The 12,471-nt window shown below is 45.3% G+C and overlaps 1 protein-coding gene across 1 annotated transcript in view; it reads left to right on the plus strand.

Moving 5' to 3' along the window:
- BAIAP2L1 (BAR/IMD domain containing adaptor protein 2 like 1) overlaps nucleotides 1-12,471 on the plus strand; it is a 193,671-nt gene that overhangs the window by 84,825 nt on the left and 96,375 nt on the right. Inside the window, exon 3 of the mRNA XM_073590998.1 lies at nucleotides 2,130-2,216. Within this exon, the coding sequence (XP_073447099.1) occupies nucleotides 2,130-2,216 (87 nt within the window). The remainder of the gene's footprint in view (nucleotides 1-2,129; nucleotides 2,217-12,471) is intronic.

The following is a 12,471-nucleotide window of genomic DNA, read 5'->3' on the forward strand; positions in this document are numbered from 1 at the left end:
AACTCACATTCATACATACTAGGGACAATTTAGACAGGATCCAGTTAGCCTACCAGCATGTCTTTGGAGAATGGGAGGAAACCGGAGTACCCGGAGGAAACCCACGCAGACACAGGGAGAACATGCAAACTCCAGGCAGGTAGTGTCGTGGTTGGGATGCGAACCAGCGACCCTTCTTACTGCCAGGCGAAAGTGCTATCCACTACACCACTGTGCCGCCTCATACACAGCAATTTGTAAAGTGCTTATTACTGATTTAAATGGGGAAAAGTTAGCTGGGTGAGTTTACAACCAGTTGAAGATAAAACACCTTTTGTGTGTAGCAGCCTACCCAGCACCCCCTATTTACTTACCTGAGCCCCATCTCTCTCTAGCTGCTGGCTGAGGGGGCACTCGATAGGAGGGAGGATCCAGGAGCAGCAAAGAGGGACCCAAGAAGAGGAGGATTAGGCCTGCTCTGTGCAAAACCAACTGCACAGAGGAGGTAAGTATAACATGTTTGTTATTAAAAAAAAAAAAAGAGAGAGAGAGACTTTACAATCACTTTAATATCTGCTTATCTAAAAAAGCTATATCAAGGTGAGAGGCTAGTGGACACTGGGGTGACACCACGTTGGAAAAAGGGAAGATAATACATCTTTACGGACACTCATAGCTAATGGTGAAGGGATGGACCATTGATAAAAAAGGACAACCTTTTAGTTGGGACAGTTACTCAAAGTTTGTCATTTATCACTGTGATTTGTGTTTTTTTAATATTTATGTTATTTGATATGAATAGCACAATTTTGTATTTACCTTTTACTACAGACACAATAGTACATCCTTTTTTTTTTTTTTTTTTTTTTTTTTTTTTTTTGCAGATTTTCACACCTTTTAATGATGGTTTTGCACACTTCACATCTGTATTTGAAGTTTTATATGATTTGTTCCTTTTTAGTTTTATATATTATTTAGCGGATTTGCACACTGCTTTATATATTTGAAATTACACAAGGGTTGTCTATTTTTTATCTGTTGACCTTGCAAGAGATACTTAGCACTTTTTGGCAGTGCAGCATTATTTCACTTTACATTCACACAACACAGTAGCTAAGGATAAGCTATAGAGTGCTGGCAGCAGCTAAATCACCTTTTTATTCTCATTTCACATATAGTGATAGCGTGAGAGTAACTCACTATACACTGATTGCATACTTGTGGGACCACTGTAGAAGCAGATAATCACTGTAGTAGTCACTGCTGCTTGCTACAGTGCTTGACACGGTCTTCCAGGTCCCGTGCTGAGCAGCTGCATATTAACCACAGGGGGTTACTCATTCTGCATAGGTGCCATGTAAAGAATGCCTTGCATTTTTTTCAATTCATTCATGGCATCCTCTGGATAAGGGGAAGAGGCAGGGTGGTGGTATGTTCTAGACCTGTGTTTCTCAACTTTTTTTTCAATCAAGGCACCCTTTAAATGATGGACAGTCTCAAGGCTTCTCATTCTAAAATGTAGGTTTACATAACGCGGCAGCATTGACACACGTAGGACACTAAACGTTAGAGGTGATTTAGTCTTCCAAAGCGAATACACTTTTGGACACTAGTATTGACTAGTATTCCAGTGTTTCTTTTCTCCCTCAGTTTCTCACCATCACTCAGCTAATATGACCCCCAGTGTTGATGAAGAGGGGCAGGGGAAGGTCAAACAAGGATGCTGTGCAGGTGATCCACACCCTTATCAACACTGATGACATCGCTGGCTGTTAAGATGCCGGTGGCTGGAAAGTTGAAATGGTGCACAAAAAAACCTGCGGCTTTGTGTAACTAAAAGGCAAGCTTGATCCACCTGCTGGCTTGTATACATTTTTGGGGCAATTTTTAGCCATTTTGCCAAGGTTGAAAAATGCTGATCTAGAGCAATGTGACCAGCAGTAAAATTCAAACCTAGAGTATGGCACACCAATACCTCTGTTAAAGCTGTAATCTCCTTTATAACAAATCTTGGTATATAGACAAGGGCTCTAGAATTATGGTTTACTGGTTTTGTGCAATGTTTATAAGAGCATCACTTTTAAAAAGTGGGGCAAATAGTGTTACTATGTCGCGTATGTCCTTTTTTACTAATTGTATGTTTTTTCTAGCAATGGTACAAGCGGGAAAAGCTTATTATGATGGATTGGCCAAGGTGGGAGAGATGACTACAGTGTCACCGGTATCAAAAGAACTAGGTAAGTTCTGAATAACATTATTTTCTGTTTGTGTTCAATCTGTAACTTCCAGTGTAACTAAAGTAGTGTGTTCTGTTTTCCTGCTAAAGGTGTGGCCGAAAGCAAACATAGTATATTCAACGTCTGAAGAATTTATATCACTGTTTGCATAGTTGGTTTGGTTCAAATGTGAGCGTGATTATCAGAAGAGAAATTTAAGAATGCTTTCAGAAATTAAAGTGTTTCCATTTTGTTAGTTGATAAAAAAAAATAAAGTAAATGAACAGAGGAAAAATCCAAATCAAAGCAATATTTTGGTGTGACCACCCTTTGCCTTTAAAACGCCATCAATTATTTTAGGTATACTTGCACACAGTTTTTGAAGGAACTTGGCAGGTAGGTTGTTCCAAATATCTTCGAGACCTAACCACAGATCTTCTGTGGATGTAGGCTGCCTCAAATCCTTCTGTCTCTTGATGTAATTGCAGACAGACTTGATATTGGGATCAGGTCTCTGTGGGGGTCAAACCATCACTTTCAGGACTCCCTGTGCTTCTTTATGCTAAAGATTGTTCTTATAGACAGTGGCTGTATGTTTAGGGTCATTGTCCTGCTGCAGAAAAAAAATTTGAGGCACACCTCCCTGGTAGTATAGTATGACGGATATGTATCTGTATTTATCAGCATTGAGGACACCAATGATGTTGACCTAATCTCCAGCTTCATTTGCAGAAATACAGCCCCAAACTTGCAAGGAACCTCCACCATGCTTCACTGTTGCCTGCAGACACGCATTAGTGTACTGCTCTCCAGCCCTTCACAAACAAACTGCCTCCTGCTACAGCCAGATATTTCAAATTTTGACTCCTCATTTCAAAGCACCTGCCGTCGTTTTTCTGCATCTCTGTAAAAACATACGAACTGGGGTGCAGAAAAAAAGCAGCAGGTGCTTTGGACTAAGGAGTCAAAATCTGAAATATTTCACTGTAGCAGGAGGCAGTTTGACAGCACTGCAAGAATGAGTGTCTGCAGGAAAAAGTGAAGCATGGTGGAGGCTCCTTACAAATTCGGAGCTGCATTTCTGAAAATGGAGTTGGAGATTGGGTTAGGATCAGTTGTGTACTCAATGCTGAGAAATACAGGCAGATACTTATCCATCACGCCAAACCATCGGGGAGATGCGTAATTGGACCCAAATTCTTTCAGCAGCAGGGCAATGACCCCAAACATGCAACAAATGTCATTAAGAACTGTCTTCAGTGTAAAGAACAGAGTCCTGGAAATGATGGTTTAGCCCAACAGAGCCCTGATATCAACATCATGGAGTCTGTCTGGGATTACATGAAGAAACAGAAGGATTGGAGGCAATCTAGGTCCACAGAGGATCTGTGGTTAGTTCAAGATTTTGGAACAATCTACCTACTGGGCTCCTTCAAAAACTCTGTGCAAGTGTACCTTGAAGAATTGATGCTGTTTTAAAGGCAAAGGGTGGACACACTTAGATTTCTGTTCATTTGCTTTTCATTTTGTTGATAAAAATAAACAATCTAACACTTCTGTTTCTGAAAGCATTCTTAATTTACAGATTTTTTTCACGCCTAAAACTTTTGCACAGTTTTGTGTGTGTGTCAGAATTTATATTTAAGTTACCGTATTTATCGGCGAATAACACGCCCAGGCGTATAACACGCACATTCATTTTAAGAGGGATGTTTCAGGAAAAAAACTTTAAATTTTAAATAAGGAACTTTGAAGCAAAATATCGGTCAGTGCCCATCTGCAGCCTCACCATTGCCATCAATGCAGCCTGATCAATGCCCATCTGCAGCCTCACGAGTGCCATCAATGCAGCCTCATCAGTCCACATCAATGCAGCCTCACCATTGCCATCAATGCAGCAGCCTCACCATTGCCATCAGTGCAGCCTGATCGATGCCCATCTGCAGCCCAGAGGGGACAGGGAGGGGGGCGGGACGAGCGCCGACAGATTACATACAGTGAGAATCTCCTATGATAGACAGAACAGTGGTCCAATGGCGGCCCAGGAGACAGGACTTCCTATTACAGAGGCCGCCAAGTAAACAGGAGATTCTCACTTTATGTAATCTGATGGTGCTCGTCCTGCCCCCTCCCTGTCCCCACCGAGGCAGCTAAAATTGAAGTATTGGCGTATAACACGCACCCACTATTTGCACCTGTTTTTCATGGTGAAAAAGTGAGTGTTATACGCCAATAAATACAGTACCTCTTGGAGGTTGTGCAATCATGACCATTTGTATTTAAGAGTTGGTCGTTGGATTGCTCTGGGGAACAGATTTAAGCCTGGTACACACTTCGAGTCGAACAAAAAAAAACCTCTGAAGTAAGAATAGCAATCTCCTCTCTGAGCTGTTGTTCTGACAGGGGGTGGCTCCCCCGCCATTGGATGAGAGCACTGATCAGGAGTCATCGGCTGCTGGTTTTCCAGCATGCTCGTCCGACAGAAGCCGCCCGAACAGCCGGCTTCTATTGGACTGGCCGCCATACACACGGGCCGGTTCAAAGAAAACAGGCTGATGTCGCCCGGTGTTCGGCCTGTGTGTATTGGGCTTTAAATGTACTCTGCTTCACTTGTAGCTGTGTCTCTGAAGTTGGGTACATTTTTATTCCTTAACATGTGTTTTGGATCGTACACCCTTCTTCAGAGGCAGCAAACCTGAATACATATCATACTAGAAGCCCTGTGTTCCTGCAAAAGGGTATATATGACTGGTCCTCTTTAATTTGTGATCCAATATGTTTGTGGATTAGTTTCTGTTACAGCAAGAAAACTATACCCAATGGTTTAAACTCCATCCTGCAATTTGTTTTGCTCAGATGAAGATTTGAATATGTTTGTATGGGGAAGCTTTCTTGTGTACCTGATCATGTTTGAAAGTTTTCAAGCCTCTGCTTAGATTAGTGTCTACAAATGGGTAAAGTATTGGTAAAACCAAGGTTAAGGCTCCATTTTTATTATCCGCAAGTAGTATAATGTTTTTTTTTTTTTTTTGACAGTAAGAGTTTTTTTATTTATTCAGAAATCATAAGAATACAAAACAGCAATAGCATGAACAGTACAGTATTTGCCATCATATAACATCACTATAAAAAGTATTTATTACCAGGCAGCATTGAGGTCGGGGTACCCAAGGGTGGAATACAGCCTGTGATGTGAACTATATTCTCAGCTAGTTACAGGTAATCTGTGAAGCAGTACAAAACGAAAGGAGGGATGCGTAAATAATATGGAGCGGACCGAAGTCCTGAATGGAGCCAAGCTTGATCCCAACATTCCTCTGCTAGAAATATGGAGAATGGAAAGTGTTTTCAGTTGGGGAAGGGAGGGAGGGGGAAGGCGAGGGGGGGGGGGGGGGGGGCGAAAAGCCCACGGGCCTCCCCACCACCACCCCCAGCCGCCTATTCGCTAGTATAAACGGTACAATCACATTTATATAAATTAGGGATTCAACAAGCGTCAGACCAATGTGACCATATTTTCTCAAATTTCGCGGGGCAGTTCCTACTTTCATATGTGATCTTATATAAAGGAAGGACTTTATTAATTGCACTTTTCCATGAGGCTACTGTAGGGAGATCCGTACCCTTCCATCTCAAGAGGATTTCTCTCCTAGCGTAATAGAGGGCAAAAGTCAAACCTAGTTTAATATAACGGTCACCCTCAACGTCCCCAAGGTGACTGAGCAGGAAGACAAGAGGGTCCATTGTCAACGGGGCGCCGCAAATATCTGTCAATACATCCGCCACCCCTCTCCAGTAAGGTTGGATCTTGTTGCAAGTCCAGACCATGTGGAAGAAGGAGCCCCTCTCAGTGGAGCATCTCGTGCAAAGTGGGCTGAGAGAGGGATAGATGGATGCCAACCTTTGTGGGGTGTAGTATGCCCTGTGTAAAAATTTTAATTGGGCAAAACGGTCTCTAGAGGCTATCATAGAGGAAATAAATGTAGAGACGCACTCCTCCCATGTGTCTTCATCTAGATTGGGGATATCTATCTTCCATTTGGCCAGCAGGTGTGAGGTGTCCGTGTCAAGAGCTACTGTGAGATACATGTATAGGGTGGAGAGTGGTTTGAGCAGGAGCTCCGAAGTGAGAAGTCTCTCGATAGAGTCTGAATTTAAAGTGATTGGGGTGGGGAACTGGGCGGCGAGGGCATGCCGGAGCTGCCAGTATCTAAATTGAAAGGAACGGGGGAGTTTAAATGCTTGTCTTAATTCTAGGAATGTTAGAATCTTACCACCTGGCATTACTTGCTTGAGGGTAACAATACCCCTCGTTGCCCACGCCGCCGGGTCAGGTATTGTGTTTAGGTGGGGAAGAAGGGGATTGCCTCATAGGGGAGTGTGAGGGGAGACCACCAAAGGATCCCGAAGGGCCGCCCTGGAACATTGCCAAACCCGAATCGTGGTTTTCATAGGGACCGTGACACCCGGATGTGCCTTACACCCCCTGAAGACTAAGTTAGAAAGGGCTGCATATGAACCAAGTATTGCCGCCTCTAGGGTGACCGCTGGGTTCTGTCTGGGCTGGGAGAACCACCAGCGGACGGTGACCAAGACCGCCGCCCAGTAGTATATAAGGAAGTTCGGAAGGGCCAAACCCCCGCTAGAGAGGGGAAGATAAAGGGTTCGCCTGGCCACTCTCGGAGGTCTCCCAGCCCAGACAAAGTCGCTCACAGTACTATCCAGTCTCCGGAACACTGACCGGGGAATATGGACAGGGGTGTGACGAAAGAAATATAACAATTTAGGTAGATACACCATTTTGATTAAATTCCCTCTGCCCACTGGCGTAAGAGGAAGTCTACGCCAAGTTGTACACTGCTTGGTAAGTTTGTCCAACACCGGAATTAGATTATGGTCGAGGTATCTGTCCAGGGACAAGGCTACCCTTACGCCCAAGTATGTAAACTCTTCGACCCATCGGAGGGGAGTTCGGGTATCGATGCGAGGCATGGATGGATGAAGTGGGAAGAGGACCGATTTGTCCCAGTTGATACGAACTCCTGAAAAACGGCTGAAAGTATCAAACTGAGACAAGGCAGCCCTCAAGGAGTCAGATGCATCAGCCAAATAAAGGAGGGAGTCATCGGCATAAAGGGACAATTTCTCCTCTAACGGGCCTACTTTAATGCCTTTAATAGCTCTGTCTTTTCTAATATGAGCCGTCAAGGGCTCCAAGGCCAAGGCAAATAATGCCGGGGACAGGGGACATCCCTGCCGGGTTCCCCTCTCCAGAAGGAAGGGCTCCGACAGGGTACTGCCCGTGCGTATACGAGCCTTGGGCTGCGCATACAACATTTGAATCCATGTGAGGAAGACTGGCCCAAAGCCAAATCTGGAGAGGACCCTCCACAGGTAGCCCCACTCGACCGAGTCAAAAGCTTTCTCTGCGTCGAGTGAGGCCACCACCCCAGGGTTCCCCGGATCAGCCACCGCGATGTGAGTGTGTAATCTGCGTATATTTATATCTGTGCCTCTTCCGGGCATGAACCCTGTTTGATCTGGATGTGTTAGGGCAGTGATAACTTTGTTTAAGCGGATGGCTAAGATCTTGGCCAGGACCTTTGCGTCAACATTTAGGAGAGAGATAGGGCGGTAAGATGCGCAGAGGGTAGGGTCCTTCCCCGGCTTAGGGATGAGTACTATAACCGCCTCGCTCATCGAGGCCGGGAGAGTCCCAGTTTTTAAAGCTGAGGCAAAAACCGTCTGCAATCTAGGGGTTATCTCTTCCATGTAAGCCTTATAGAATTCCACCGGGAATCGTCCGGACCCGGGGTCTTCCCTGCCTGCATCGTTTTGAGGGCTTTTTGTATCTCCTCTAATTGAATGGGGGCGTCTAGTGTGTTTGCTGCAGATTGTGTGAGAACTGGAATGTCAATGTCTTCCAAGTAGTCAGTAAGGTCTTGTTGGTCATACATTACTCGTGAGCTATATAGTTGCTGGTAGAAATTGGTAAAGCACCGATTAATTTCCGCTGGGGAAGAGTGAAGTGTCCCATCTCGGTCACGAATCTGCGCTATTGCCGTCACCCCAGATTGTTCCCTGGATAGCCAGGCCAAAAGACGACCTGTCTTCTCCCCCTGTTCGAATATGCGTTGGGATTGGTATAACAGTTTTTTTTGTGTCAGGGAGGTCTGTAGCAGTAGGGTTTGTTGGGTAAGAGATTGGAGTGCTATATAGTCTCGTGGGTCACGGGAACGGACATATAGGGCTTCCTGTCTGATCGCCTCAGCCTCTAGTCTGGTAAGCTCCGCTCTACGAAGTCTCCTCACCTTGGCAATAATACATTGGTAATGTCCCCTTGATGAGGCCTTAAAGGCCTCCCAAGCCACATTATCAGAGGCAGATTCAGATTCCTGATTCACCACAAGCCATCACAGGGAATGCCCGAGGCGAGTCAGAGCTTGTCATTACTTTAAGTACAAAAAGCAAACACCGTACTGTCAAAAAATATAAAATAAAAACAGAACCAAAAACAAAAAACTGGGAGCCAGGAACACGGCTCAATATCCCCGAACCTCCCCCCACCCCACCCGACCCCCAGAAAAGGAGGTAGGTCTGTAACCCCAAACTTGCTACAGCCCGAAGGCTGATCATGGAGGCAGCGAACTAGAGGCAACCAACCCCTGTAAATCAAAGAAAAATAAGTGTACTTTAAATTCCGGTAAGGAGAAAAAATGGTGTGGATCACCCGGAGCCCCGGGGGCACAAAACTTGCATTGGTCCATATGAACCCCCGACCCCAGCCGGGGTCGAGGCCATGCTGGAGAGAATGGCAGGGGAAGTGCGAGGGAGGAGGGAATGCAACAAGAGAGGTGTCCATACAGACTGGGATCGGTCTCATCAAGGATAAAGTGTCATGTCCGCATCCAAAGTGGGATCGCAGTGTGAATAAGGTTCCCAGCTTATCTTCCCTGTGAGACAGCATCAATGAGGGAAGACCGTTCGGAGGTGAAGTTCAGGGTTCAGGTCCGATGCCTTGTCTGCTTCCATGCTGGGAATGGAGGATACTGGTGTGCCGATGGGTATGCTCTTAAGGGGGGGGAAGCATGGCTCAGTTCCATAGGCATAAAACCAGCAGGAGTATTGAACATCTAGGCCCCGCTAGCCATTAATGACATGAGAGGGGTCGGGAGAGGCAATCAAAGGAGCAGATTCACCCCTCCAAAAACAAAACCCCCCGCAACCTCTCCAGCAGTGTACTCACAGTTACCCCGAGGAAATCATCTTTGGATGGTGTCAGCCCACGCGGCAGCTTCTCTGGGAGAGGTGAAGAAGTGCACTTTTTTGCCGTCCTGCACTCTGAGTTTGGCAGGGAATAGCATGTTATATTTGATCCCTTTTTCTCGGAGCATGGCACGGACATGGTCAAAAGACTTCCGTTGCCTCTGTGTCTCCACAGAGTAATCCGGAAAGATGAGGAGTTTCGTGTTCTCATAATGTAACTCTCCTTGCGTGCGGGCAGAGCGGAGCACAGTGTCCCTGTCTCTGTAATGGAGAAGTTTGAAAATGAAAGTGCGCGGCGGCGCTCCCTGCGGGCCTCGGCTGGCAGGCATTCGATGGGCGCGTTCGATAGAGAAGTGTGGGGAAAATTGTGCCTTCGGTAATAGGGTTGGGAGTAGTTTCTCCATAAAGCCGACCGGATCCATCCCCTCTGCGCCTTCCGGGAGGCCGAGAACTCGGAGATTATTTCTCCGATTCCGGTTCTCAGCGTCCTCGGCCCTAAATTCCAGTGCCTTAACCTTCGATTTTAGGATCTGGATGTCCTCATGTTGTTCTCTTTGCACATCTTCCGTAGTGGAGATCCGCCGTTCCGCCTCACCCACTCGCTCTCTAAATCGATCCATGTCGCGTCGAATGAGGGCAGTTTCCTCCTGGACATGATCTATCTTGATGGTGAGAGTGGACTGGCAAGTGGAGATAGCTTGCATCAGGGCCTCGAATGCCTGGGATCCAGCCTGGATCGCGCCATCCGGCGGGGCAGAGGTCTGCGTCTCCATGTTACAGGCCTTAGGTGGGGAAGGCCCAAACTTCGGCGGCGTACTTGTATGTACAGGAGCTCGCAATTTCTGTGCTCCTTTTTTGTTTCTGCGCATTCCCTGAGCCACCGGGGGTTTCTGGAGATATGTGGCAGGGAGTTAGATGCAAAATCCACACCAGGATATTAGAAGGAAATAAGTCTGGAGTGGGAGCTCTGGTACTATACGTCCGCTCCCAGCGCCATCTTGGACACGCCCCCCTGTAGTATAATGGTTAATGATCTTTTACTATCTTTTATGTCTACTGAAACCATAAGAAGTCAGTGATTCTTTACAACACACAATGGCAGGGAAGTAGAGAATATACAGTATTTCCTCCTGTAAGATCACTGGCCTCTGTACGGCTTACCTCAGCCAGTCTCCAATCACGAAGGATAATTCTCTGTACTGTTTTTTTAATTATTTTTTGTTCCATTATGCTTTTATCAGTGTTATTTATATGTCAATTTCTTACTTTCTGCTATAATACATATCTAAAAAAAGAAAAATGTATCCGTTTAGGCCGATATATATTCTTCTACATATTTTTGGTATAAAAAAATCGCAATAGGCGTATATTGATTGGCTTGCGCAAAAGTCATCGCGTCTACAAACTATGGGATAGATTTAGGGACTTTGATTTATTTTTTTTGTTTTTACTGGTAATGGTGGCGATCTGCGATTTTTAGCAGGATTGCGGCAGACAAATCTGAGCTCAAATTACTTTTTGGGAACCAGTGACATTATTACATTGATCAGTGCTATAAAAATGCACTGATCAATGTAAAAATTACACTGGCAGGGAAAGGGTTAACACTAGTGTGATCAAGGGATTAAGTGTGTTCCCTGGGTGTGTTCTTACTGTAAAGGGGGTGGGCTCACTGGGACATGACAGAGATTGCTGTTCCCGATCACTGAGAACAGAAGATCTCTGACATGTCGTCGCTCAGAACGGAGAATTGCCTTGCTTGCACAGGCAGTTCCCTATTCTGCCTCTGTACACTGCGATCGTGGGTCACTGGCGGACATCGAGTCCGCTGGACCCACAGGCACACACCCACTTCTCATGGCAGGTGTGTGCCCGCTATCTCCTGTGTAGACACCGAACGTACACCTATGGCGGTTTGTGTAGGAGAGCTGACCTGTCGCAGTATGACGGCGGCTGGTCGGCAAGCTGTTAAATTACGTTTGTAGGTACATATGTTACATCTGTTAGATTTGTTACTTTACTAATGGATTTATGATCAAGCTATAGAAGAAATGTTTTTGTGGCAATATTATGAGAAGACACCATGCGTTCATACAGGGAAGTTATTTTCAAACAATGCCAGACTCCCTTACAATAGAATAGGGAAGTCTTTGAGGTCTGACAGATTAACTCCTAAGATGAATAGCAGCAGAACTATTGCGTCCTCTATTGTATGTGGAATAGCCACAGGCACAGAACGCTCAGTTATGAATTGTCACACCCCTTGTACTGAAACAGTAGGTAAAACACTTTATTGTTGTGCATACATCATCATGTAGGATGGCAGACATGTTGGTGCACAGTTCAATGAAAAATTCCTCAGTATTGTAGGTCTACTAAGCAGCAACAGGGCCTTTTGAATTTCTTTTGAATTTAAAAAGTGATCTTTGGCTTAATGAACATCTTATTGGTAGCTGTTATCTACAAGTTAGTATTGTTATGATGGCAATGGAGAATTTTACTGTGACACACTCTACGATTAAAGCCTAGTACACCCTGAGATTTTTTTTGTTCAATCCAATGGGTTGAACGAAAAAAAAAAGCTGTCAGCTCCAGTTGGAGCCGCTGTACTAAAGATCCGACGCTAATAGTGTACTCCCCCGCTGAGCTGTTGTGTCCTGAAAGGGGGATGGTCTCCCCACCAGAACACTCAGATCTCCGCCATTGGAGGTGGCCGGCTGCTTGTTTTAAAGCATGCACGTCTGACAGAAGCCGGCCGTTCGAACCAGCTGGCATACACACGGCCGAATGTCGGACGTTTTTTGTTTTTTTTGTTTTTTTGTTTTTTGTTTTGTTTTTTTGAACCGGCTGATGTCTCCCGACATTTGACCTGTGTGTACGGGTCAAATGTCAAATTTAATAAAGTAAAAGTTTAGTCAAATTGTAACTACTTAAACCTGCTCCCAACCCCCATTCTATGCCAATTTTAACTACCCATTTGAAGGGAAAGATGTCTGTACTTACCTATTCT

Source organism: Aquarana catesbeiana, linkage group LG06 (genome assembly GCF_042186555.1).
Source record: "Aquarana catesbeiana isolate 2022-GZ linkage group LG06, ASM4218655v1, whole genome shotgun sequence".
In the NCBI taxonomy this organism is placed as follows: Eukaryota; Metazoa; Chordata; class Amphibia; order Anura; family Ranidae; genus Aquarana; species Aquarana catesbeiana.